Source organism: Camelina sativa, chromosome 9 (assembly GCF_030686135.1).
Source record: "Camelina sativa cultivar CO46 ecotype springtype chromosome 9, ASM3068613v1".
Taxonomy (NCBI): domain Eukaryota; kingdom Viridiplantae; phylum Streptophyta; class Magnoliopsida; order Brassicales; family Brassicaceae; genus Camelina; species Camelina sativa.
In genome coordinates, this window is record NC_141888.1 from 37,023,688 (window position 1) to 37,048,135 (window position 24,448).

The 24,448-nt window shown below is 33.6% G+C and overlaps 5 protein-coding genes, 1 long non-coding RNA gene and 1 other non-coding gene across 9 annotated transcripts; 2 read left to right on the forward strand and 5 right to left on the reverse strand.

Moving 5' to 3' along the window:
• Positions 1 to 891: 891 nt before the first annotated feature.
• On the forward strand, positions 892 to 1,833 carry LOC109126589 (putative defensin-like protein 280). The gene is made up of 2 exons (XM_019230273.2): positions 892 to 1,060; positions 1,589 to 1,833. The coding sequence occupies exons 1-2, from the start codon at positions 1,000 to 1,002 to the stop codon at positions 1,744 to 1,746; spliced, it is 219 nt and encodes a 72-aa protein (XP_019085818.1). The 5' UTR covers positions 892 to 999; the 3' UTR covers positions 1,747 to 1,833.
• A 378-nt stretch (positions 1,834 to 2,211) lies between these two features.
• LOC104713379 (vacuolar protein sorting-associated protein 45 homolog) lies at positions 2,212 to 7,111 on the forward strand. The gene is made up of 13 exons (XM_087466768.1): positions 2,212 to 3,228; positions 3,359 to 3,560; positions 3,650 to 3,729; positions 3,962 to 4,189; positions 4,344 to 4,469; positions 4,586 to 4,669; positions 4,746 to 4,887; positions 4,990 to 5,168; positions 5,472 to 5,627; positions 5,876 to 5,983; positions 6,067 to 6,188; positions 6,315 to 6,446; positions 6,709 to 7,111. Exons 1-13 carry the CDS (start codon positions 3,139 to 3,141, stop codon positions 6,767 to 6,769), a joined length of 1,710 nt encoding a protein of 569 aa, XP_087322894.1. The 5' UTR covers positions 2,212 to 3,138; the 3' UTR covers positions 6,770 to 7,111.
• A 1,757-nt stretch (positions 7,112 to 8,868) lies between these two features.
• On the reverse strand, positions 8,869 to 10,335 carry LOC104713381 (uncharacterized). The gene is made up of 3 exons (XM_010430481.3): positions 10,096 to 10,335; positions 9,804 to 10,005; positions 8,869 to 9,603 (listed from the first exon to the last, which is right to left on the reverse strand). Exons 1-3 carry the CDS (start codon positions 10,210 to 10,212, stop codon positions 9,143 to 9,145), a joined length of 780 nt encoding a protein of 259 aa, XP_010428783.1. The 5' UTR covers positions 10,213 to 10,335; the 3' UTR covers positions 8,869 to 9,142.
• A 5,935-nt stretch (positions 10,336 to 16,270) lies between these two features.
• Positions 16,271 to 18,562, reverse strand: LOC104713382 (uncharacterized). The gene is made up of 3 exons (XR_755606.3): positions 18,054 to 18,562; positions 17,568 to 17,643; positions 16,271 to 16,982 (listed from the first exon to the last, which is right to left on the reverse strand). It is a non-coding gene; the product is annotated as an uncharacterized LOC104713382 (long non-coding RNA).
• Positions 18,563 to 18,921: 359 nt separating this feature from the next.
• Positions 18,922 to 20,438, reverse strand: LOC104713383 (pentatricopeptide repeat-containing protein At1g77170, mitochondrial). Its single transcript, XM_010430482.3, has one exon. It carries the CDS (start codon positions 20,436 to 20,438, stop codon positions 19,044 to 19,046), a length of 1,395 nt encoding a protein of 464 aa, XP_010428784.2. The 3' UTR covers positions 18,922 to 19,043.
• On the reverse strand, positions 18,922 to 23,134 carry LOC104713384 (SNW/SKI-interacting protein). 3 transcript variants are annotated; one of them, XR_015566643.1, is made up of 3 exons: positions 22,984 to 23,110; positions 20,587 to 22,618; positions 18,922 to 20,459 (listed from the first exon to the last, which is right to left on the reverse strand). XR_015566643.1 is itself a non-coding variant. In XM_087466769.1 (2 exons), exon 2 carries the CDS (start codon positions 22,580 to 22,582, stop codon positions 20,696 to 20,698), a length of 1,887 nt encoding a protein of 628 aa, XP_087322895.1. In that variant the 5' UTR covers positions 22,583 to 22,812; positions 22,984 to 23,134; the 3' UTR covers positions 20,538 to 20,695. The 3 variants fall into 3 exon arrangements, 2 of the variants coding, with proteins under 2 accessions (XP_087322895.1, XP_010428786.1); XM_087466769.1 differs by lacking the exon at positions 18,922 to 20,459 and having other exon boundaries at positions 20,538 to 22,812; positions 22,984 to 23,134; XM_010430484.3 differs by lacking the exon at positions 18,922 to 20,459 and having other exon boundaries at positions 20,538 to 22,618.
• Positions 23,135 to 23,170: 36 nt separating this feature from the next.
• Positions 23,171 to 23,252, reverse strand: TRNAS-GCU (transfer RNA serine (anticodon GCU)). The gene has a single exon. It is a non-coding gene; the product is annotated as a tRNA-Ser (tRNA).
• Between the last annotated feature and the right edge of the window lie 1,196 nt (positions 23,253 to 24,448).

Genomic DNA, 24,448 nt, shown 5'->3' on the forward strand with positions numbered 1-24,448 from the left:
TTCTGTTGTAGGGTATTTAACATATGTTGTAATGAAGTTTGTAATAATAGCAATTAAAATTTTTAAAAACTAAAAACATCTACATCATATTTCACAATTAATAATATAGATATTTACAAAACTTTTTCAGATTTAAGATAATGATTCTCTTATTATTTTTGAATTTTTTAAAAAATTATTTGACTCATTGTATAATATAAAAAGTTAATAAAGGAAAAAGTGTGTTCGGAGTTTGCGAGTAGATTCCAATTTCACCAATGAACTTAAAAAACTCGAAGTAACATCATACATCGGCTATAATTCAATGATTCAAAGTTGAATCTAAATCCAAAACTTAACTTAACAAGCATCAAAAATTAAAAGTTTGTATTGGTTTAGTTCAACATCTAGATTAACTAAACCTTTAAAAAGTTTTCATATATTATTTTTGATATATTCATACTTTATATATATATATATATAAGTATTTAAATTTATAAAAAATTATTTTGGAAATGATTAAATGGCGGAATGAGTTTGGATCAACATTAATATAAATTTATAAAATATCATTTCCAACAAAAAAGATATATCATTAATCCATGTACCATCATTTAATTATTTTTTTAGCACCAACCAATATTAGAATATTATATATGTTATATTAAATTAATTTAATTATGATTATATCAAAGAAAGTTATTTCACGGTATTGCATGTTGAACCTTAAAAAAATCATGTAATTATTGGTTAATGATAAATAGTTTCTCTTTTGGTATAAAAGAGCCTAGTCAACATAAATCTACATAACTAGGAAACAAATCATAAATTTCTGTATATTTTGCATTAAGATATATATGTATATATGTATGTTAGCATAAATATATAAGTATATATGTATGTTTGTCTCTAAATTTGATATATATCTATGTTGGCATAAATCATCTTTAGGCATTCAGATAATTTACTTTTCCCCAAAATATTCGAATATATCAAGATCCAGTGATCCACCGAAAGAAAATGGCTTCAATCAAGCACTTCTTTCTCCTGTTTATTTGCTTTAGCGTTCTCTTAACCTCAGGTTATTCTTTAACTCGTCACCTTTCACCTATCAATCATAGTTTTATTATACTTTGTAGATTCAAAACTGTAAACATGCAAACAGAAGTGTTAATCATTCATTATTATGTTCATGATGGTAAATACTAGTTCATTATCATTTGATCCATGAATCAATGATTACTAACACTTACATGCACATTGAGATATATATTTTGTTAACATGAATATATTATTTGGATGATTCAAAGAAACCAAGTCAAAAAGAATATTATTTACATAAGACATAAGTTACAGTTTTTTTTTTACATCAAGAGTCAAGACATAAGTTACAGTTGTTCATGCTAAATTATTCGTTTTAATATTAGTTCATCGTGAAAATGAAAAACTATCGAAAAAGAAAAATACCCCTAATCTATTTCGTTTAGTTTGAATTAGAAAATATATTCATCAACAATTGATTACATAGTTCAATCTTTTCCTTTAATTTAGATTGCTTCATTTATCTCTTAACGAAAAGAATAAGAAAAAATTATTTCTACTTGGACAGGATTGGCCGACTCTCCATTGCACGATTGCGATCCCACGTTCAAGACCGAAGATTGCAACAAAGAATGTAAGAGGCTTGGTCATCCGGGAGGCTATTGTGGACCTGATAGAGCCGAACCACTTTTAAGTATGTGCTATTGCAAAGATATAAAAGCTTAATAATGCATAAGATAAAAACTAACTAAGGTGCCGGATATGTATCATTTATCAGCTTCTTAATATGAATAATAAAATTCCATTTCATAATCTGTTTTAATAAGTCTTAACTACATGCCACAACTTAGATTTAATTCAAAATTTCATTTTAAAAAATCTTTAATACTACATAACTGCAAGAATCTTAGGCCATGAATGGAATGCGTTTTTAAATTGGTTTTTAGCTTTTGGTTTTTAAATTTTAGTTTTTGGTTTTTAAGGAGGGTGTATTCAACTTGACATTTTAAGTGATTTATGTGAAATTTACAAATTCTATGTTATTCAATCATGGATTTTAAAAAGTCTATTAAAATCTACCCTTATTGAACTGATGATTTAAAAGTCTACTTTAAAATCCATTAAAATCTCTTGTTATTGAACTGATGATTTAAAAATCTACTTTAAAATCCACTGTTATTCAAAACAGTTTTGTGGATTAGGATTTTAATAATTTTTAGGATTTTGGAGGATTCCAGAGGATTTGTTTAGTTAAAAATACAGAAATCCAAATCCCATGGTTTTAGGTGGGATTTGAAAGAATTTTACAGAAAATCATATGAACTTACCTAAAATCTATCAAAATTCTAAATTTCCTAAATCCCATCAAATTCTCCAAAATCATGGTTTGAATACACCCCCCTAAATATTTGGTTTTTGGTTTTTGCTAAAGAGTTTAAAACATTTTTTAAAATAATAATAAAAATTGAAAATGAAAGAATAACACTAACGATTATAAAAACTACTATAAGATGGTTTTTGGTTTTTCTTTGATTCCCTATTTTTTAGGAAAACCAATTTTATAAAATCTTGAATGGCAAAAAATTAGATTTTTAGAAAAACTAAAACCAAAATCTACTTAAAATTACTATGGCAAGTAGATTCTACAATAGTTTTTGGATTTTGTTTTTCAAAAACCAATTTTTTCTCCATTCAAGATTATACACTAAATAGATTCCCTAAAAAATAGAAAAACTAGTTTTTAGTTTTTATTTACAAATATTAACAAAAACTAGAATCCACATAATTGGAGATTTTAGGGAAAACTTACAATTCTTTTTTTTCTTTCTATGTTCTTTATGTAAATATTTTTTTTGGAAAGATTGGGTTTAAATTAATAAAAAATAAGTTAGTGTTAATAAAAAGGAAGTACCAGATAAAATAGGATTTGCTTTGCAAAAACTCATATCGTCTTCGTTTGAGTCTCGGGTCGGGGGACCCTTCTTCTTGATTAAGGAAGATCTGAGATACTGAACGAATTCGCCAAAGCCTTCGTTGTCAAAACAGTAATCGACGAGATCAATCGCCGTAGATCTGAATTCAAACAAGTCAATCGTAGCGTAATTTTGCGGTGGAACGATGGTGCTGGTTACGTCCGTGCGTGATTACATCAATCGCATGCTTCAGGACATCTCCGGCATGAAGGTTCTCATACTCGACTCAGAAACGGTATAAAAAATCCGATCTCGTCTTCTTCGATTACTGATCTTCTCTGATTTGTATATCTGGAATCGTGATTTAGACACATCGTTTCGTCGTCATTATATGTTTTTGTTTGATTTATTGTTTGAATTTGCAGGTTAGCAATGTAAGCATTGTGTATTCACAGTCAGAGCTGCTTCAGAAAGAAGTTTTTCTTGTGGAGATGATAGATTCAATCTCTGTATCGAAAGAATCGATGTCGCATCTGAAAGCTGTTTATTTCATCCGTCCAACTTCAGAGAATATTCAGAAACTACGATACCAGCTTGCCAATCCTAGATTTGGAGAATACCATTTGTGTACGTTGTTACACCTTTTTCGAGTATATCATCATTTTTCACGGGCAATGATACATATTTTGATTTTGTTTTTGTAATGTATCTTTCAGTTTTCTCCAATCTGTTAAAGGATACTCAGATTCATATTTTGGCTGATTCGGATGAGCAAGAAGTTGTACAGCAAGTTCAGGTGATTTTACAATTCCTTCCTCCGTGATGTTTTTGAATAGGATACTGATACCAAACGAATGTTTCATAGCATATTGATTGGTTAAGTATAGATTTTAGCTGTCTCTTTGAACAAGCCTTATTTGTGGAGCTTAGACCTGTTTCAAGTTATCTGATTCAAACCTATATTGCTTGGTACACTCGAGGTAGTAGTGGCTTGTTTAACATAGTCTTTTTTGGGTTGTATGTTGCAGGAGTATTATGCAGACTTTGTTGCTGGTGATCCATATCATTTCACATTGAATATGGCATCAAACCACCTTTATATGATCCCAGCCGTTGTGGATCCCTCTGGTTTGCAACGCTTCTCCGATCGTGTTGTTGATGGAATTGCGGCAGTGTTTCTTGCGTTGAAACGAAGACCTGTCATCAGATATCAGAGGACCTCTGATACTGCAAAAAGGATCGCACAGGAAACAGCTGTAAGTGAAGTTGTTGGACGAGCTCTTGAAAATTTATTTCTTCCCGCTATTTTGCATGCATCTGATGGAACTAATTTCCAGCTTGCTTAGCTATAAACGAGTCTATTTATTTCCGGTATCCTGTAGTCATTTGAAAGACACTTTCATGTTTCAGAAATTGATGTATCAGCATGAAAGCGCTCTTTTTGACTTTAGACGGACTGAAAGCTCTCCGCTGCTGCTTGTAATTGACAGAAGAGATGACCCGGTTACCCCATTGCTGAATCAGTGGACATACCAGGTTATCTTGACTAAATAAAATATTGTGCTACTCTATGGTATATTATGTACTCTGTGGTACAGATGCCTTGCTTTTCTAGTTGAATAAGACTTGCTCATTAAAGAGATTTTCTGTAGGCAATGGTGCACGAGCTCATAGGACTTCAGGATAATAAAGTGGACTTGAAAGCCATTGGAAGTCTTTCAAAAGATCAGCAAGTGGTTGGTTTTTTTCCAATGCCATAGACAGTATTATTAGTTGGGAACCTTATAGCTAATACATCTCGTTTCCTGGCAGGAGGTGGTTCTATCATCAGAACAAGATGCATTTTTCAAATCTAACATGTATGAAAATTTTGGGGATATTGGAATGAACATCAAGCGAATGGTAGATGACTTTCAGCAGGTGGCAAAGAGTAACCAGAATATCCAGACAGTAGGTACAAACATGGCTAGTCTAAACTATTTTCTACAAAGACGTTTATAAATAAAGTTTCTGGTGCTGGTTACAGTTATAATCTGTGAATGTGTTGGTTTTACAGAGGACATGGCCAGATTTGTTGATAACTACCCTGAGTACAAAAAGATGCAAGGCAACGTCTCAAAGCATGTAACTCTGGTTACTGAAATGAGCAAGCTAGTTGAAGCAAGGAAACTGATGATGGTTTCACAAACAGAGCAGGATTTGGCTTGCAATGGTGGCCAAGGAGCTGCATATGAGGTAGGGAATATCTGTGATGAATATTTACTTATACCTTTTACTCACTGTCCATGAGAAATCTTGCATTCATCAATAATAACTATTCAGAGAAGTGCTTTATTAGTAGCAATATGCAGAAGGTCTGACTGAATAATTCCACATTCAGTATCCGTTATGTCTTGCACTGGTCCCATACAAATATCCAGTGAGATGCAGTTTTGTAACAATCAAAGATCATCATAATTCATAGCTAGTTATGCAAACTTGTGTTGACCTCTGTTGTTAGCACGGAGATCTGAATCTCTTTTCATGCTTTATTTGCAGGCAGTTACGGATCTCTTAAGTAATGAAAGTGTGTCTGACATCGACCGACTACGTTTGGTAATGCTGTATGCTTTGCGCTATGAGAAAGAAAATCCCGTTCAGTTGATGCAACTGTTCAATAAATTGGCTTCACGGTCTCCAAAGTACAAACCAGGGGTACCATCTGTTTCCTTTTAGTTTTGCATTTCGTTCTTGTAGCTTTCAAAATATATGCTTCTGCATCTCCTTTTAGGGTAAATAGTGATTTATAATTCTGCTACTAGTATACTTGTTTACGATTGTTTAATTTCTCTCATGGTGGGTATTAATTATTATTCGGAATAACTTGATAAAAGTACCCTCAAATCCTACTTTAGATGCATGCTTTTTCATATCTTAACTTACTGAATGCCACACAACTGCAGCTAGTTCAATTTCTCTTGAAACAAGCTGGTATGGAGAAGCGTACTGGTGATCTATTTGGAAATAGAGATCTTTTGAATATAGCGCGCAACATGGCTCGTGGACTTAAGGTCTGCATCTGAGATTATACCTCTCCAGGAACATTCCATCTCTCCCGATATATCTCATGTTACTGATTTCTTGAAAAATACAGGGCGTTGAGAATGTCTACACTCAACATCAGCCCCTTCTGTTTCAAACAATGGAGAGCATAACCAGAGGGAGATTACGAGATGTGGACTACCCATTTGTTGGAGATCATTTTCAACAGGGACGGTATGTGCCACTAGTTCTTTCAAAGTATTAAAAGTCTAAACTACTCTCGCTTGACAGTTACGGATCTTTGCTATGCGTAAACTTACATCAACTAATCAAATTTTGCATAATTTATGGTTTATCAAGGCCACAAGAGGTGGTTATTTTCATGGTTGGTGGAACAACATATGAGGAATCGCGCTCTGTTGCACTACAAAATGCCACTAACTCCGGGATTCGATTTATTCTCGGTGGTAGCGCAGTACTTAATTCCAAGAGGTACGTTCAAGTAATTACACTAAACCGGGTAATGCAGGCGGTTTAAGACAGGTTCATCTGTGTGCAAATGAGCCTTGATCGGCTGGGGTTCCGAGTCAGAAACAGAATTAATCATATTATTAGGAATCAGCATTGGTTAGTTAAGTTATTGAACACATAAAAATTGGTGTTGAATGAATGATTAATTAGAAGGAATTGCAACTTGGTTTCATAAAACTGAATATCATAAGAATGTGAGCTGAAGAGTGATTTTGGTTGTCAGATTTCTCAAGGACTTGGAAGAAGCACAAAGGATATCAAGATCAGGTAGCCATATGGTGTAAAGATCCAAAAGAGTTTGTGTAAATTAGTCTTTAAGATTCTACCGTATGGTATGGAGAGCATAGAAGAAAGAACCACCAAACAAGAAATATATCATCATGATGATGGAGAGACAATGGAAAGAAGAAGAAGATATTGTGGTCAGGTTCGTCGAATCTTACGTATACAGACATGAATGACTACCCCATCAGAGAGATCGAGTTTTGGGGTTTGTGTGTATTCATCGTGGTACAGTTTAATTGGACCGTTCTTCGTACACAATTATGGCGGCTAATCAATCAAGTAATGTAACTTGAGGAAATTTTACTCCTCTATTGAAATTGGTTAAAATCATTTTTGCAAAATTAATTTTCGAAGAGAGAAAAACTAGAAAATCCTTTGGGCGTCCATAAAAAAAATAGGAGAATCTTCTTGTAATAAATGAACAAAAGATGTGACTGACGAGTGACGTCAACTAAAGTAAAGGCCGATTTGGGAAAGAGAATAAGAAAAGAGAAAACATAAGAACAGAGCTATTTGAGTATCTTATCTTATGTGTAGCTCGGCTACTGCTGCTGCCGTTGGATTTCTCGACTGTCAAATAGTAGAATACTAGTAAGTATGATGTGAGGTTGAGTGCAGAAGCTGACACATCTCTCTGTCTCTTCTCTGGAAGCATTCTTACTTCTTGTCCTTTCACACGTACACTGCACACTTCCCCATTCTGCCCTTAAAAACCATATATTTGCAATACATTCCAAAAATTTCTTTAACCTTTTTATTCTTGCATCCAAATTTCAGATTGTCACCAAAACGATTTAGTTCCAATCTGGTACCAAGTTGGATTTGGCTGATTAATTTTTTTTTTTTTGGAAGTCAACTTAACACGGTTCTCTCTTCTTCAAGTAATTGTTGTTATATTTTTTTATTAAAATGTCAAATCAGTCATTAATAAGAAATGAGGAGCTCGAGACGATATCTTCTCATATACTCCTCTGGCTTAGCTCATAAGCAGTCTCTGACTGTCCACTTCATATCAAAATTTATTTAATCAAATCATAGTGCACTACTAGACCCCTTCTCTGTCTCTTCTTTCCCTTCATCTTAATTGTCTCCTCTCTTATATTACTATTCAATTCAATTTAGTGACGTATTTAGTTCTATTTAACTAGACAGTTAATTAGTTTTCTGACTTTTGAAAATTTTGATTACTGTGTGCTTAGCCGTAGTTTCTAGCAAGCTCCCTCGGATTAACTCGGAAAAAAGGTTAAAGCGTGACGAAATAGATAAGACAGAAAAACAAAAACATAAACAAAAAGAGCCAAAGAGGGATTACTTATCAAAGTGTGGTTGAAAGTGATGGTTCGGTTTGGTTATTGTTAATTACAGTTTCGACTTCAGATATTTTGTCTGATATCTTCTTATATACACCTTACCGTCCTTATCATATGATTCTGATTTAATATCTATCGGAAAAGCTACCGATTATGATTATATACATTTTTATACAAAGAATGCAAAGAACAAGGAAAATTTATCTTCCCAACTTCATGAAAAAGTCTGTGCTTAGAGCTCTTTTTAACTTATATCATATGGTGATATTGAATTACTGATATACTATTTTCTTACTATCACGGTATCACCTAAAATGATTTCGATTAATTAGGCTTCTCTATCGTTTTGTTTTCTCATCTCACATGTTAATTAAACTCTCACTGTTTTCTTTTCTTAAAATTTTGATCTACAATTCACCTAATTTTTCAACAAAAAAAAAAACCATATAATAAACGTTCAAGATAAATTATTTAGTTGACTAATTCTTCCGTTTCAAGGGAAGATAGTCCTCGTATCAAGAATATTATCCAACATAATCAATATACTCTTGAACCAAAAGAAGTTTATATATTAAAAGGGATATTCTTTTTCTTCCTAAAAATATTAGAGATTTTATCCATGTATCCTTCTCAAACGAATCAAATTTGAAACATAAACCACAAAAGCATTGTAACTTTGTAATCTCTTAACCCAAAAAAAAACATTATAAGTGAAAAAGCACATAGATAATTTTGAAAATATAGACGAAGCATCATCATTCGAAACTTAAAAACATTTTATATGGAGATTTGCATCACGACAAAAACATATTATATTTATATATCCCATCAGCTCTCGATACAAGTAGAAGATGCAATGATATAGCATCAGAAAAAACCTGACACAACAAGCCCCACTTTTTTTTTTTTCTTTAATGCAACACAAAAATCTCCAGAACACCCCCCAAAAAAAGAAATAATCTTTACGAAGCAAAGCAACGAACAAAAAACAACTCCGATCAATTTGTTTTACTAATTGAAGTACTCATAAAAACGAAAAACAAAAAACGCTGCGCATTCCTCTCAGAAAATAGGAAAACAACACTTAGTTTTGGAACCACTACCACTCACTGTCCAGCTCCTAGCTTCTTCACTACCATCATCATCAAACACAGACCAAGACCAAGACCCTTTCTTACACCTAGAGACTCTTCGACGATTCTCAGGTAGCCACTTGGACTGCATGTACCTCGAAGTCCTCCATGGTGGTCTAGACATTCCTTCTTTCTCCATCGACTTTTTCATCTCACCACAAACCAACGAAACTACTCTCCTGAGTCTTTCCTCTGTCGCCACGAACACTCTCGGAAGCAACTCAGTCATGTCTTTGTAAGCTTTTGTCTGTTTCGCCAGCTCAAACTGAGATTTGAAATCAAGATCAACTATCACACGTCTCAGCTGGATTATGTCATCCCCGTCGCCATCACCCTTCACCATGACGTCAATGTACTCATACTTCCTCGTGCACCTAAACACTCTACACCCTGTAAAACATTTTCACAAACAATAAATTACTTATTTCCACAAAACCCACAAAATTTAAAAATTCTTGACTTTATCAATATTTTCAAACAGTAAAGAAATAAGTCTTCAACTTATAAAAAAATTGGTAACATAGATATTTTCTAAAGTCTCAAATATATATATATACAGTTTTATTGATGAGTGTTAGTTTATTGTTTACCTTCAAGATGATCAAAAGAAGAGTCCCATGAGGTTTTGGAGAATGAAGCATCGTACCCGTAAGATCTGAGTTTAGAGACAATCTTTTTCATTACATCTCTCTTCTCGTCGTCTCCTTCGTATGATAATCTTTTTCTCTTCAGAAACGACTCTATCTTCTCTTCAAGATTCTTCTCCTCTTGTCCTTTTTCTCCAAGAATCTCCTGTTAATATTTTTAAAAATTTTGAATAATTAAATTTTCATCAATATGAAAAAGAAGTGAAAAATGCATTTGGGTGAAAAGAGATAAAACCTGAAGAGTGATAAGAGCTGTTGAAGACTTGTCCGTATGATCGGAGACTGTGATGGGAGATGACTCGATATAATCGAGCACAAGCTTCTCTAACTCTTCTTCTCCTAAACTTCCCATCTCAAAATATTCTCTCACCTGTCTCTTCCTATTCTTCTTGTTTTTTTTTTTTAGAGCAAGAAATGACTTACCTATGAGTCTCTCTTATGTGTATATAAAGTGTAATGAGGTGTGTCACAATCTTATCCATTCTTATTTGCATTATTAAATGAACTGTTTAATATTCGTTCTCTTATAAAAATGTTTGTTGTTTAATGCTTTATATTTATTTAACATGAGTTGAGTCGTGACTTTTCTTGTTTTCCCCCTTTTCGTCGAAATACAACGATTTTTGCTTTGCATACGCGACGGTATAAAAAGTCGTTTCATGTCATTTTCCACTTGTCGTATATACCACATATTTGATGATTGATATACGTGGAAACTTTATAGATAAAACTTCAATCTGAAGATAATTTTGGTAAGTCTTGATTTATTAAGTTTTAATTTGTTTTATAACGTCGAAACTGATATTTCATCTAGATGAAGTTAACATGAACGTAAACAGATTAGTATCATTCTTTATTTTTGTTTAAAAAGATGAAAGGCTGAATTTTGAAAGGTCAATGATGACAAAATGTTACAAATTTGATTGGTGTTGGTGACATTCTTCTTAGGCTCTTAGCTATAGTTTTAGTCTTTTAGCTAGAAAATGGTACCGTAACACTTAACATTGTCAAAGTATTATCTTTTGGTTATCATGATGCCAATAGAAAAGCCAAATACCAAAGCCTCACGAGATTAATATTGTATCTTCATTACTTTATCTGTGTCTATTCAAAGCAGATATATAATACACACGTCAATGACGTAATAGCATGTAACATAATGGTGATTGATGGCTAATCCATATTAGTATAAACTTTTAATAGATTTGTCTCACGCATGTGTATATACATACATACCGATCAAGATGATAATTTAATGCTATAATGACAATGGAATCTCTGAGAATATTATAATATCCGACTGACGGTAGCTGATAAATAATTCTATGATTTAGAAAGTCTTGATTTAGATGCTATTTAGTCACTTGGAATTATAAATTTTCATATGGGACAAAAGTTTTTTTTTTTTGGGGATATCAAATCTTGACGGTCAACGGACTTTCTTCGTTTCTCGTTGGGTCGATCGGCTAATGTTCAAAATCACTTTCAGCTTGGGCCTAATTAAGTTAATGGCCCAATGAGAGAACCCACACAAACATTACTTTCTCTCGTTGACTCCTTTTTCGAACGTTAAACGAAAGTTTAATAAACAATCTGAAGAGTTAAATAATCCATCCAATAGCTAAAATCAAATTGGTGATGTTGAATTTTGATGTGCAAGAGTACTGACACGTGATGATACCATGTTTGGTTTGAATATAACAAAGGTCTAAAGAAAAATTCAGATTTATTGTTATTCTAATTCTATAACATTATATCAAATATTTTCAAAACATTAATTTAATTTTAAAAAATCATTGAAAGAACATTGTGTTTGACTACAACAATTTAAGTTAATAAATGAACAAAAACATTAAAAAAAAAAAAAGGCAAAATATGAGCAAAACATAAATAAAATATGAGCAAAACATAAACAAAACATAAATAAAAAATAAGTCAAATTTTGTTATGTTTATTAACTTTACCATGAGCTTCGTACAATGTAACTGATATTATATCAAAAGAAAATGCATGAAAGAAAATGGAAACACTTAATATCATTAGCAAAAGATGGTTACTTTTAAGCTTGTAGCCCTTTAGAACTCAACTCTCAGTTGGGCTTTGGAGGAAGAGCAAACGAAAAATAAGAAAAAACAAAGGAAAATTGAAAATTTTATCCTCATAGCTCTCTCAATGATGGTGAGATTAGAAAGATGAATGAGAATAATGATGGTAAGATGATGATGATGAGCGATGGTTTAAATAATATGTGAAAATTACAAATCTAATCGATTTATTTTTTATGTTCCAATAATGTACATAAACTTTCTTTTTAATCAAACACAATAATTTATAGTAAATATTAATTTGCGTGAGAGTGATATGTGAACAACTGTTGTTCTCGTTATGGGTACATTGTTATGTAATTATCAGTCAGACTAACTTTTTCTTTGGTTATTAAAAACTTAAGAGGAAAACAAGAGCTTAATAAGTAGTAGGACGATCTCAACAAGACAACAACTAGACGCCTAAACTTACCTATATACAAATAAAACCAAATTTCTTTGACGGTGAGATGTAGATGCTAACTCAGATGTTAGTAGTTGCATTAACTTTACATTTTTCATTTTGTTGATTGATCTATTATATATTACTTTTGAGTTTTTATGATTATGAGATTTTAAGAAAAAGCAAAAAACATGTCACTTATATAATACTAGGTACATTCCCGTGCGTTGCACGGATTGTTGTTAGTTATTTTTAAAAAATTTTGTTTTTATAAATTGAATAATTTTAACTCATTTTCTTTTTGTTTATCTTATTTAAAAATGAACATTCTCTTTTCTTATTATTATTACTATTTTTATGTGTTTTTGTATTTTGGAATTTGTACCTTTTTCATTACCTTTTATTTAAATATATATAAATATATTTGCTCACCCTTTTTAAAATGATCAAAGAAGTAAAAACCAGTTTCGCATTTTGAAATAATTTTATTATTCATGATTGTTTTGTTAGATTTAAAATGTATTAAAGCTTATTGTTGTTTTGTGATTTAACCAGCTTGCAATAGATTCATGATGAAATTTGTGGTGTAAAATCTGTCAAATTTGATTAATATTAAATTTGAAAAATGTTTTTGTCGAAATAGTTATTATTCATAAAAGATTGCCAATATTCACATCATATCACTACTACACATACAAATCTTCTTACTATACCATTATAAATTAAACATGTTTACTTTTGGAATACAGCAACTAAGTCATTCTCTTTTCGTAATAATTAAATATAATTTCTCTATATAAATAATTTTGGGAGTTGACTATGTATAAAAATATACTTTTATGTGGTTGGAAAAAATATACTTTTATGTATTTCAATGTCATTCATTCATCTTATGTGTTCTGCAAATAAATTAACAAAATGATCATATTTACTTTAAAAAATCAATCGTTAAAAAATACACACTATATATACAAAGAGTTTAAAACATGGCAAAACATGACGACACACACACACATATATATATATATATATATTTGTTCTATCCTAATCAGCACATGAATTAATATTTAATAGCTAATAATAACTTTTTGAGAAGAAGTACTATATTTTGTAAGTATGATATTAGAACATTAATTATATAGGTGATGACCTTTATTTTTGTTTGGAAGATTTTGTTGATAATTTGGGATGTAGTTCAATATCAAATTTAGTTTAAACGTAAATAAATCTTAAGCCCAAATATATGCTTTTGGATATTTAAAAATAAATGTATTCTCCTAATTTGTATTTGGAAGTTAAAATTAAAAGTAGTCATAAAAGTTTGAGCTGAAGGTTTGCATTAAGAATTAATTTAAATAGAGTGATAATTTAATATTTAAGCTTGATAGGACGGATAGTAGGCTTGTTTTGTGTGGTATGAGTGTGCGTAAAGCTTAGATATCTTCTTGAAGCTCACATATAAGAATACAATACAAAGATATGAGGAATTGTTTTATTATTTTTTGAGTAATATAAAAACACTTTTGTTAATTATTGGCGTTTATATTAAAATCCAGGAAAAAACAAAACATCAAATAAAAAGCAGAACAAAGCTGATAAGAAAAGAGGTTTAAAAATTGAATCCCCTTGTGTATTTTCAATGAGAGAGTGCTATGTACATCATCTTCCACGGCACGATCAGACTGTTGGCTACTCACCAAACTCTCATCAGATTCTTCCATAACAACTTTTGGTTATTTTTTGGTGATATTTTAGAAGCAAAAATAGGGATTAGCTGATGGAAGCAGTTGAATATAAGATAATGTAATCTACATATAAAATATTTATCTATGTTTTTTTTTTCTTTCGGTAAGACAAGCCAATTCATCTATCTATGTTAAATATATGACTAATCACCTAATAGAGCGTTGGTTTTTGAGCTATTGGGATTCAAAACTGGATGTGTTGCTCATGTTGTAGGAGAGTTTAGATATTACTACATTTTATGAAAATCTTTGGTAATTTAGTTTGGAAATAGGAAGATGGTAGGCTTTAGTTAAGCAATAGATGCTATTAGAAAAAAAAAAAAATTAAATCTAGGCTAGCTGTATATACACGAGTTATTTATAATATGGGCTCATTTAGTGGTAATATGTGGATTTTGAAATATGGACAAATGACCTGTAAGATTTTATAGGTTCATTTTGAGAATGTTTGTTTTTGGGACAATAGAGATGGATCTTCAAAAAAAAAAAAGTAAGATACATATAATATAGTCTCTAAAATTAAAATCAATAATTAAGCTTTTAAAATAATATTTAATTTGTTTTTTAACACATACAACAATAACCAACCAACCAACCAACAAAAAAAAACACAAAAATGTATAATATCTAAGATGAAGTGAAAGAGAATGAGAGAATGAAAAATGAGTATTTATAGGATAGCAAGTGATGAGAGTTACAATTTAGAAACTAAAAAATATGGGAGTTAATTCTAATTTATTGTGTGTTGAATAAAATTGAGTGGAGAAATAAAGTTAATGTATATTTATTTTATTTCAGTTTTAATATTAAAGTGTGAGTTAAATGTATATGATTAAATGTGTTTTATTTATTGTTTTGATTGAATCTTTTTAGCTTTATATTAAAGGGTGAGTTAAATTTAAATGACTGAATGTGTTTTATTTGTGGTTTAAATGGAAATGTTTTTTTTCAGTTTTCTATTAAATTGTGAGTTAAATGTATAAGATAAAATGTGTTTTACTTATGGTTTAATTGAAATTATTGTTTTAGTTTTATATTAAAGTTTAATTTTAATGTGTATGATTATATGTCTTGTTTTTGGATTAATTGAAAATATATATTTTTAGTTTTACATTTAAAGTGTGAGTTATATTTATTTGATTAAATATGTTTTATTGGTAGTTTAGTTAAATTTCTGGTGAATAAGGTTTTCGGACAGGTATCAGTTTTACAGTAGCCACATGTCAAGCTGTGGAAGAAAGTTTTAGGAGGTATCCTACTTTATTATATAAGAAAGTTTAATTTTAAAGTGTATAATTAAATGTCTTATTTATGGATTAATTGAATATATATTTTTTAGTTTTATATTTAAAGTGTGAGTTATATGTATTTGATTAAATGTGTCATGTGGTAGATAGATAGAGCTTCTTAAAAGGTGTAACCCTACTTTATTATATTAGATATATTGACAATATAAGCAAAAAACATGTCACTAAAACATGCCTATCATTATCAATATAAGTTATATTGATAATGATACGCCTAATATGTTGAGAAGATAAAGCCCAATTGTTTTTTCAAGTATTGGACTTAAAAAATTCGTTATGCCCATAAGGGCATCTTTAAAGGGATAACACTTTTTAGTGTTCTTAAGTTAAATATATTAGGAAAATAATCTAAGATCACTTGTTAAAAACTTTTGCTAAAAAGTTAGTTATAGGGAGAACATGGTTAAGATCAGTAGATTTAATAATAAAATATTCTTAAACATTTTAAAATTATAAAATCTAATAAATTTAGTATATAATATTACAATAAAACTTATTACAATTATATAATATTTCTTAAACATTTTTAAAAACTTATAAACTTTTAAAATATAAATATTATAAAAAAACATTTAAATTTTTTACTTATAAAACATATAATAAAATTCATAATACAATACCAAATATTAATGAAACAACAAAACATTGTAAATAATATTTTGTAAATAATGTCATTAAATACTGGTGATTGATCAAGAACATTTAAATCGCTACAAGTACCTGGAGCTCCAAAAAATGCGTGCCATATCCAGAGATCTTGTGAAGCTACGGCCTCCAAAACAATTGTTGGCTTACCGGTGCCTCGTGAATACATTCCTTTGACTTTGAGATGTTTGTAAATTATGCATGTGACTTTGCGGACAAACTCAAGAGTGATAATGTTCCTTGTGACAAAGCAAACAAATCAGTACAAATACATGTGACTCAAGCGGACAAACTCAAAAAACATAAGTGACTCTGTCCAAACAAAGCAAACAAATGCATGTGACTTTGCGGACAAACTCAAGAGTGATAATGTTCCTTGTGACAAAGCAAACAAATCAGTACAAATACATGTGACTCAAGCGGACAAACTCAAAAAACATAAATGACTCTGTCCAAACAAAGCAAACAAATGCATGTGACTGAAGCGGACAAACTCAAATTCAAAGTACGTTCGAAACACCAAACAAATAAGACAACAACATCCCAAACTCAGCAAACAACATCCTTTACTTGAGCCTCTGATAGACGTGGTCCTTGAGGTGCATGACTTGGTCCTTGAGCTGGATCACCAAAAGCTTGAGCTGGATCATTTGGTCGTTGAGCTGGATGACTTGGTCCTTGAGCTCAACGATCACTTCGTCGTTACGCTGGTTGACTTGGTCGGTCCGCTGGTTCGTAAGACTAGGTCGTCCAACCTCGGCTGGTTGTGTCACATGAGCAGGTAGTGGAACCAATATCTCACGGCCCGTAAGACTAGGTCGTCCAACCGATGGTGTAGGTTCATAGTAACAGGTCTCAGCCTCTGATTCTGAATCATCACTATAGTCTAGTGGGCTGTTTATGCCATAGTCACAATCAGAGAACATATCTTCGTCTACCTGAAATAAAAAACAAATGCGTATTCATAAAAAACATAATAAACAGAGGATTAAGCCAAGGGTTACACAAACATATGCGTATTCATTAAAAACAAATAAACATAGGATTAAGCCAAGGGTTACACAAACATATGCGTATTCATTAAAAACAAATAAACATAGGATTAAAACATAAAAACATAGGATTAAAACATAAAAACATATGATTAAAACATAAAAACATAGGATTAAAAACATAAAAACATTGGACTAACATAGTAAAAATGTTCTCAGTTTCGCAAGTTGTTAGTCTAGGAAGCACACTCAAGTACAACAAATATAACTCAGTCTCGCAAGAACAAAAACTAATCATACTATCTCTCACCACTAGTTTTAATGCTTTCATATATATCTCAGTCTCGCAAGTTTTAAAATTTAAACTACTGCCTAAAACACAACACCAATCAAATCATCCAAGTTTAATCAAACCTAATCAAACAAGCACAAAATAAACCTAATCTCGCAAGCAAAAAATAACCGAAATCAAACAAGCAAGAAACTAAACCAAATCAACCGACAATCACAACACTGTCAATATACACTAACCTTGAGATTCTTATCGTTTGATGATGCAGGTTTGATGATCCTTCTCCTCGATTTAATTTCCAATGTTTAATTTCACCTAGAAGCCTCATCAAAGAAACAAGCAAAATGGATTAATCATTACTGTAACAACACACGAGATTCGAAATAGTGTAACAACACACGAGCAAAATGGATCCAAAATTACTCAAACATAAGCGAAATACTGTAACAACACACGAGACTCAAGTAAAAGCGATAAACCATTACTGTAAATTAACTCAAACAGATTCGAAATTGACTCACAAGGTTTGACTGTAACAACAAACGCGACTCAAAATCGTATCAAACAACACACAAGACTCAAAATTGACTCAAACATATCCTATGTTAGGTGCATGACTTGGCCAGACGAGACTAAATCCTAACCTAATTCAAATATTTTCAAAGATTTCAATACCCTAAATCGATGACAGATCCATGGAACCAAGAAGATGATATTACCATTACCTTTCTTCGCCGGAGATGAGACGAGACAGACGAGACGCCGGAGATAGACGAGACGCCGGAGACAAACGAGACGAGTAGACGGTAAAGAGATCGCCGACGAGACAGATGAGACAGCGGCGACGGAGGAGACTACGAGATCTCTTGCAGAGAAGGTGAGGAGCTTCGCAAGACAGCTGAGAACGTCGAGAGGAAAAGCTTGCAGAGACGCCGGACACAGACGAGCTCGCAGAGACGGTTACGAAGAGATCGGCACAGAATCGCCCTTTGAAGACCAGAGAAGATGAACCTTAGGTCGATAAAACCAAAGAAGAGGAAACCAAATAAAACACTCGACCCCCAAATAATTCTTTCCAATAAATTTTGGACACGTCGCTCAAGAACACAACTCAAAACAGTTGCGAAATAAGCACATGTTTTGGTCCAAAAGTCCAGTTTCGAATATTTTGGATTAAAAATAACATCAAGCACACCCCTAAAGATGGCCCGATAAAGATGGCCTAAGAGTTCACAAATCTAACTTCCATTAATTGTTGAATGAAATAGTGTTTGTGAAACACTATTTGCAGGTTTTTTTTTTTTTTTAAAAGAAAAAAGTAGTGTTTCATCCTAACAAAGTATATGATTAATTTATCCAAACAGAAAGACATGCTTAATGTAAATGTTTGATTGGTTAACGACTTTAATTGTAGGTTTAAACGCTTTCAGAACTTAATTTGTGGGTAGAAACTGAATGGAAAATATGAAACTGATTTGAAAGTAGTAAAATGTGGCTATACGTTCAAATTTGGTTATTTATTTTTGTTAAAAACTAAACCACACTAGCGTAATATGTAATTGCTGAAATGAATGAAAGAATTACATGTGTATCTGATCAAGATGATATTATTGATGTTATCATGACGATGAAATCTCTAAGATATAATTATATTAATCCGACTGACAGTAGCTATTAATCCAATTAATGATTTAGAAAATCTTAGTTTGGATTTTTCAAAATGTGGTTGAAGCATAGCTATAGGCAGGAACCTTAGCAAGCTTCTGGTCTTTCATCATATTCCTAACTCTCTCAACATCTTTCCACATCCCTCTGAGTGCATACACATTAGCCAAGACAACATACACACCATCATTCCAAGGCTCGAGCTCCACCATGTGTTGAGCCACCCACTCAGCCATCTCAACGTCTCCAAACTTCTCACACCCACCCATCAAACAACCCCAAACCATCACGTTAGGCTTCATTGGCATCCTTTCCACCACTTTCTTGGCCTCCTCAAGCTGCCCATCCCTGCTCAACAAATCAACTATGCATCCGTAGTGAGATAACCCCGGTTCTAGTTCGAATTCTGACTTCATCATTGCGAAATACGCTTTTCCTTCCTCCACAAGACCTCCATGGACGCAAGCACTGAGAACCCCCACGAACGTGACCTTGTTTGGTTTAACACCGATCTCTCTCATCTGACGGAAGCATTCCAAGGCCTCTAATGTATTCCCGTTAGCTGCGTAACTCATGATCATGGAACTCCAGGAGACAACGTTTCTCTGTGGCATTTTCTCGAACACTTGACTCGCTAAATCCATACGACCGCATTTCCCATACATATCAATGAGCGAATTCATCATCATGATATCAGATTTGTCTTGAGTTTTAGCTTGTAGAACGCATTTATGCAACTGGGAAGCTAAGCTCAAGTTACCTAATCCACCACAAGCTGAAGTCACACTCACCATAGTGAAATCATCCGGCTCAAACCCACTCCTTTTCATCTCCGTAAACATTTCCACAGCCTCATCAGCTCTCCCCGCGTGATTCAACCCTCCGATAACAGCGTTCCAAGACCCCAGCTTTCTCTCAGGATTTTCATCGAACACCTTACGTGCATTCTCAAATTCCCCTGCTTTGAAATACAACGTTATAAACCCACTCTCGCAGAACTCATCTCCGACGAACCCTAACCTCACGGCGACGGAATGAAGCTGCTTTCCCATCGGAAAGTCATGAATCTGAACGGCGGCTTTGATTACAATCGGAAGAGTGTATCGATCGGGCAAAACATTTGATCTCACCATGCCGAGGTACACTTGAACTGCATCGAGAGGAGAATCATGTCGTATGTAAGATCGCATGATGTTGTTCCATAAGAAAGGGATCGGGTAATGATCGAGGATGCGTGAACGGAAGATATCACCATGGATCCGACGGACACGAGCAAGACTAGTGCAGTTTGATAACAGAGTAGCCAAGAGTTTGTTTCGATCTTGAGGCGATAGAGACGTAATCGAGGAAGCTGAGACAGAGGCGAAATGATTCAGACGGAAGTGATTTGTTCTCGTCTTAGTTGTAACATGAAGCTTGGAGATGAGACTAGAGAAGAAGAACATGTGTATCTTCTTGTTTTTGTCCTGATCCAAATTATAACAAAACTCTTCTTAAAAGCTTTTAAACTAGGATGTTATGTAATGTAAGTTAACACAAAGATCTGATATATGAAGTTGAAAGATTGTATTAGAGTAGAGTTCAGAGACTCACACAAGTCGCAACAACATAGATACTGAATCAAAAGTAAACACTGTTTCAACAGATCCAAAGATAACAAGTTATATATTGAATCAAACAAAGGTTTCGTTGTCATGATTTTTCAACGGCCACTGCGTTCGAAATTGATCTTGGTACGACCAGATCCGCCATGGTCATCCCTTGAAGAGCTACCACCACCGCCACTTGCTCTCATTGTTCCTCCAGACCCGATTTTGTCCAAAGGTTTCTTACCTTTCTTCAAATCAGAAACCCACCTGTCTAGACCGAAAGGATCTTGTTCCTCTTCCTTCTCAAACTCAACAGGTCGGTCTCTCTTGGTACCAGCCCTCTCGGAAGCCCCTGTGAAAGCTTTGTCAGGTTTAAACCTTTCAGTGTTCTTGATCTTGTCGAGCTGTTCATCTGCGTTTCCATACATTTCTTCATCGTTATCCTTCTTTGGCTTGTACAGCGTTGAAAGAGTGGGTTGTGCAGTAAACAAGCCTTTGTCATATAAATTGTATTGGTCATCAGCAGCGAATCCAGAGTCCATTCCTTTGTCCTGGTTAAACAGCCGTTGATCATACATAACTTCACCGCCTTTCCCTCCTGTAGATGCCATTCCAAGAGCAACTTTCTCACTGATATCACGGTCTCTGTCTCTTGTGATCTTGCTCTTCTTCCCCATGGCAGCATCTTTAGCTTCCAACCTTCTCTCCCTCTCTCTTTCCCTACGACGCTCTTCTCGGATCTTCTCTCTCTGAATCCGTTCCTCCCTTTCCTCTCTAGTCTCTTTTGGCCCTTCCCTCTCTCTTTCCCTTTCTCTCTCCCGGTCATAGTTGTCATAATCACCCCTTGGGTTGTCATAATCACCCCTTGGGTTGTCATAATCACCCCTTGGGTCAACACTTTCACTCCTACCCCTGTCAGATCTGTCAGATGCGACAGGCATAGTCACAGCAGCACCAGTTCTTTCAGAGCGAGCTTTTTGGGCAAGAGCCCTCAATTCCTGCTCTTTTCTTTCCTTCTCCTTCATTGACATCTCTTTTTGCACCTTTGAACGCATTGAAACAGCCTCTCTAGCTTTCTGCTCAGCTACATAAAGCGCCTCTGATAACTTGGCAAAGTTATCATTGATCTGAACGTCCTGTAAGCCTCTTCCATCAGCAGCTAGACGTTTATCAAGAGGAATTGTGTAACCCTTTGGATTCTTCCAATTGGAGATACAAGGAGGGATTTTCCAGTCTTGTTGGTCCTTGACAGTAACAGGCCTGGGAGGTGAATGCATGACCGGAACAGGAGGAGAACCAGAAGCCTTTGGGACTCTCTTATGCTTGAACTTTGGTGGATCAAGTGGATCTACAGGCATCTCCACCATCCTAATAATCCTCTCTTTAGCACCGGAATTGAACGCTGCAGATTGCTGAGAAGGCTTATACTTAATGTACTTCGACTCACCCGACTGCCTTGCTACATTACTAGGTTGCGCTGCACTAAGTCTCACATTCACAATCTTCTCAATGGCAGCTTTTGTTTCCTCAGCAGTCTCCTGTATCTCCTTCTGCAATTCCTCCTCTTCATCCAATACAGTATCCAAGTATCCCTCATCTTTGAGAATCTTTGGAATAATATCCTTATGCTGAGAATAAACAATCTTTTTAGAGTTCTCATTCTGCCTCACAATAGCGTCAAAGACAACGTTACCCTGAGCATCAACAGTAACAGGAAGAGTCTTGGCTCCAGGCTTATTTGATTTATTCCTACCCATACCAAGAGGATACTGAGCAAGATGAATCTCAGGGAAAGCACCACCATCACCAAAATCCTCAGGGTTCTTGGGACGGAAACCTTGACGTTTCAGGTAAACAGGCACCACTTTAAAGGTGATGGTTGCGGTCTTCTCGGCCTCGTTTTCAACGAAACGGTTTTTGAACCATGGATCATTAGAATGATCATAATGCGTGGTAGTGGTTGATTTGGGGTCAGGTAAAAGGTCTTTAAGAGGCGTCATGGCTAGAAAAGTTCCAACTCTCGCGAATCAGGTCTCCTGCAAACAAAGAACAACAAGCTTAATACCATCTGAAGATAATACCTTAATCCGTAATTAGAACTACAAGCTTCTGAATGGTAAAAAGCCACAGATCTCCCAGAAATTAGGGTTTCTAGCGATAAAAACTCGAGGCAACAAATTAGATCCCGACTAAATTCCGATCAAATCCTGACAAATCTGGGATGAATACACTACAATACAACGGAGAAACAAAAAAAAAAAAAAAACAAATCGGGGATTAACAATCGTTTAAACTTTTGAGATCGATAAAAAACCTAAAAAAGAAACAGTAGAAAACGAAACCATAGGAGGAAAGCTGGAAAAAAAGAAAGTGTCGAAGGAGATAAGTCGAAGAAGCTTACCCAATCGACGCTGTGCGATGCGGCGGTGAGCTATGGAGAAGAACGAACGGAGGAGGTGAAGCTTGGTTTCTCCAAAATCAGGCGTGCAGCCTTTTTAGGGTTTGATTAGATTTTTTTTTTTTTTTTTATCTTTTAAAAGAATATCTAAGTCGGTCATCAAAAAAAAAGTCAAAAAAATAAAAGATATCGTCGCCTGAGAGATTCGAACTCTCGCGGGGAAACCCCATGCACTTAGCAGGCGCACGCCTTAACCACTCGGCCAAAGCGACTTTTTAATATACGCTTGACCAATATAGTATATAATAACACTGTCTTGAAAACATAAATATAATATATTTCTGAAGAAATATTGAAATATTTTTTTTAAGAATAAGATTCTACTTTGCATAACTGTCATCAAATATTCAACTGTATAGTTCTTCAAAAACATATTTTCGTTAGCGTAGAGTTAACTAACGTCACCACATTGACCAAAGAAAAAAATATAATGTTCTTCAAAATCCAAATTATGATTCAACGTAAGGAGAATAGCTATAAAGGAGAAAAACATATTTAAGCATCATGACATGTATTTCTAGAACAACAAAAAAAAAACTATGGGGCTATTAAATCTTTGACCAAATGTAAGTTTCATAAGTATATCAACAACAAACTTTCTTCTCTTTGTTTTTCTTTTAAAATAATAGATTGATGGATTTTGTTTGATCTTTAATGAACCAAGTTATGTTTCTATCAATCAACAACCAATTTGTTTGATGTAGGGTAAACAAACAAAAATATATGAACTACCTAGTCGATGTAACTAGCGTCTTTAAGAGAATTAAATGTATGATGGGAAAGATTATTGAACATATATATTTAAGTGTGAATGCGTGTGATGATCGGAAGATTCATAGGTTTTGCTTATTTTGACCTAGTGGCAATGTGGCATATGGTTGTTTGCAGTTTTGGTGGACATCTTAGCGTGCTTTTGTTAGTTGTCTTCAGCTTGGCTTAACGACAACGGTCTTGCACCTCCTTGCATTACACTTTACACAATTCGAAAGTCAGAGTATACTTGAATAACATATGCATGCAATTTTCATTATTTTTTTCTGTTGAATTGTTTGAGGGTTTTGAAGCTTCCGATTAGAGTACAACGGCTGTTGCGATTTGGTTTTTAAAAGACGGATTGTTAAATAAATAAGTGATTTTGGACTTAGTGGTACGTATATGATCTAAACATTTGTTTAGCGGGTGATATTGCGTACTTTTTTTTTGGTAACCTTATGTTGCGATGCTTACGTTGATTTAGAAAGTCCGATATCTGATTTTATGCAATGTTAAAGTGACAATATAAATCATATATTAGAGTATCTATTAATATAAAATGGGATCCAAATATATACTAAGAGAATCAGATATATTTGAGAAAGAAAGAAAAAGAACAAATAAAGACCGTGCTCGTGGGTGGAACCTCCGTTGA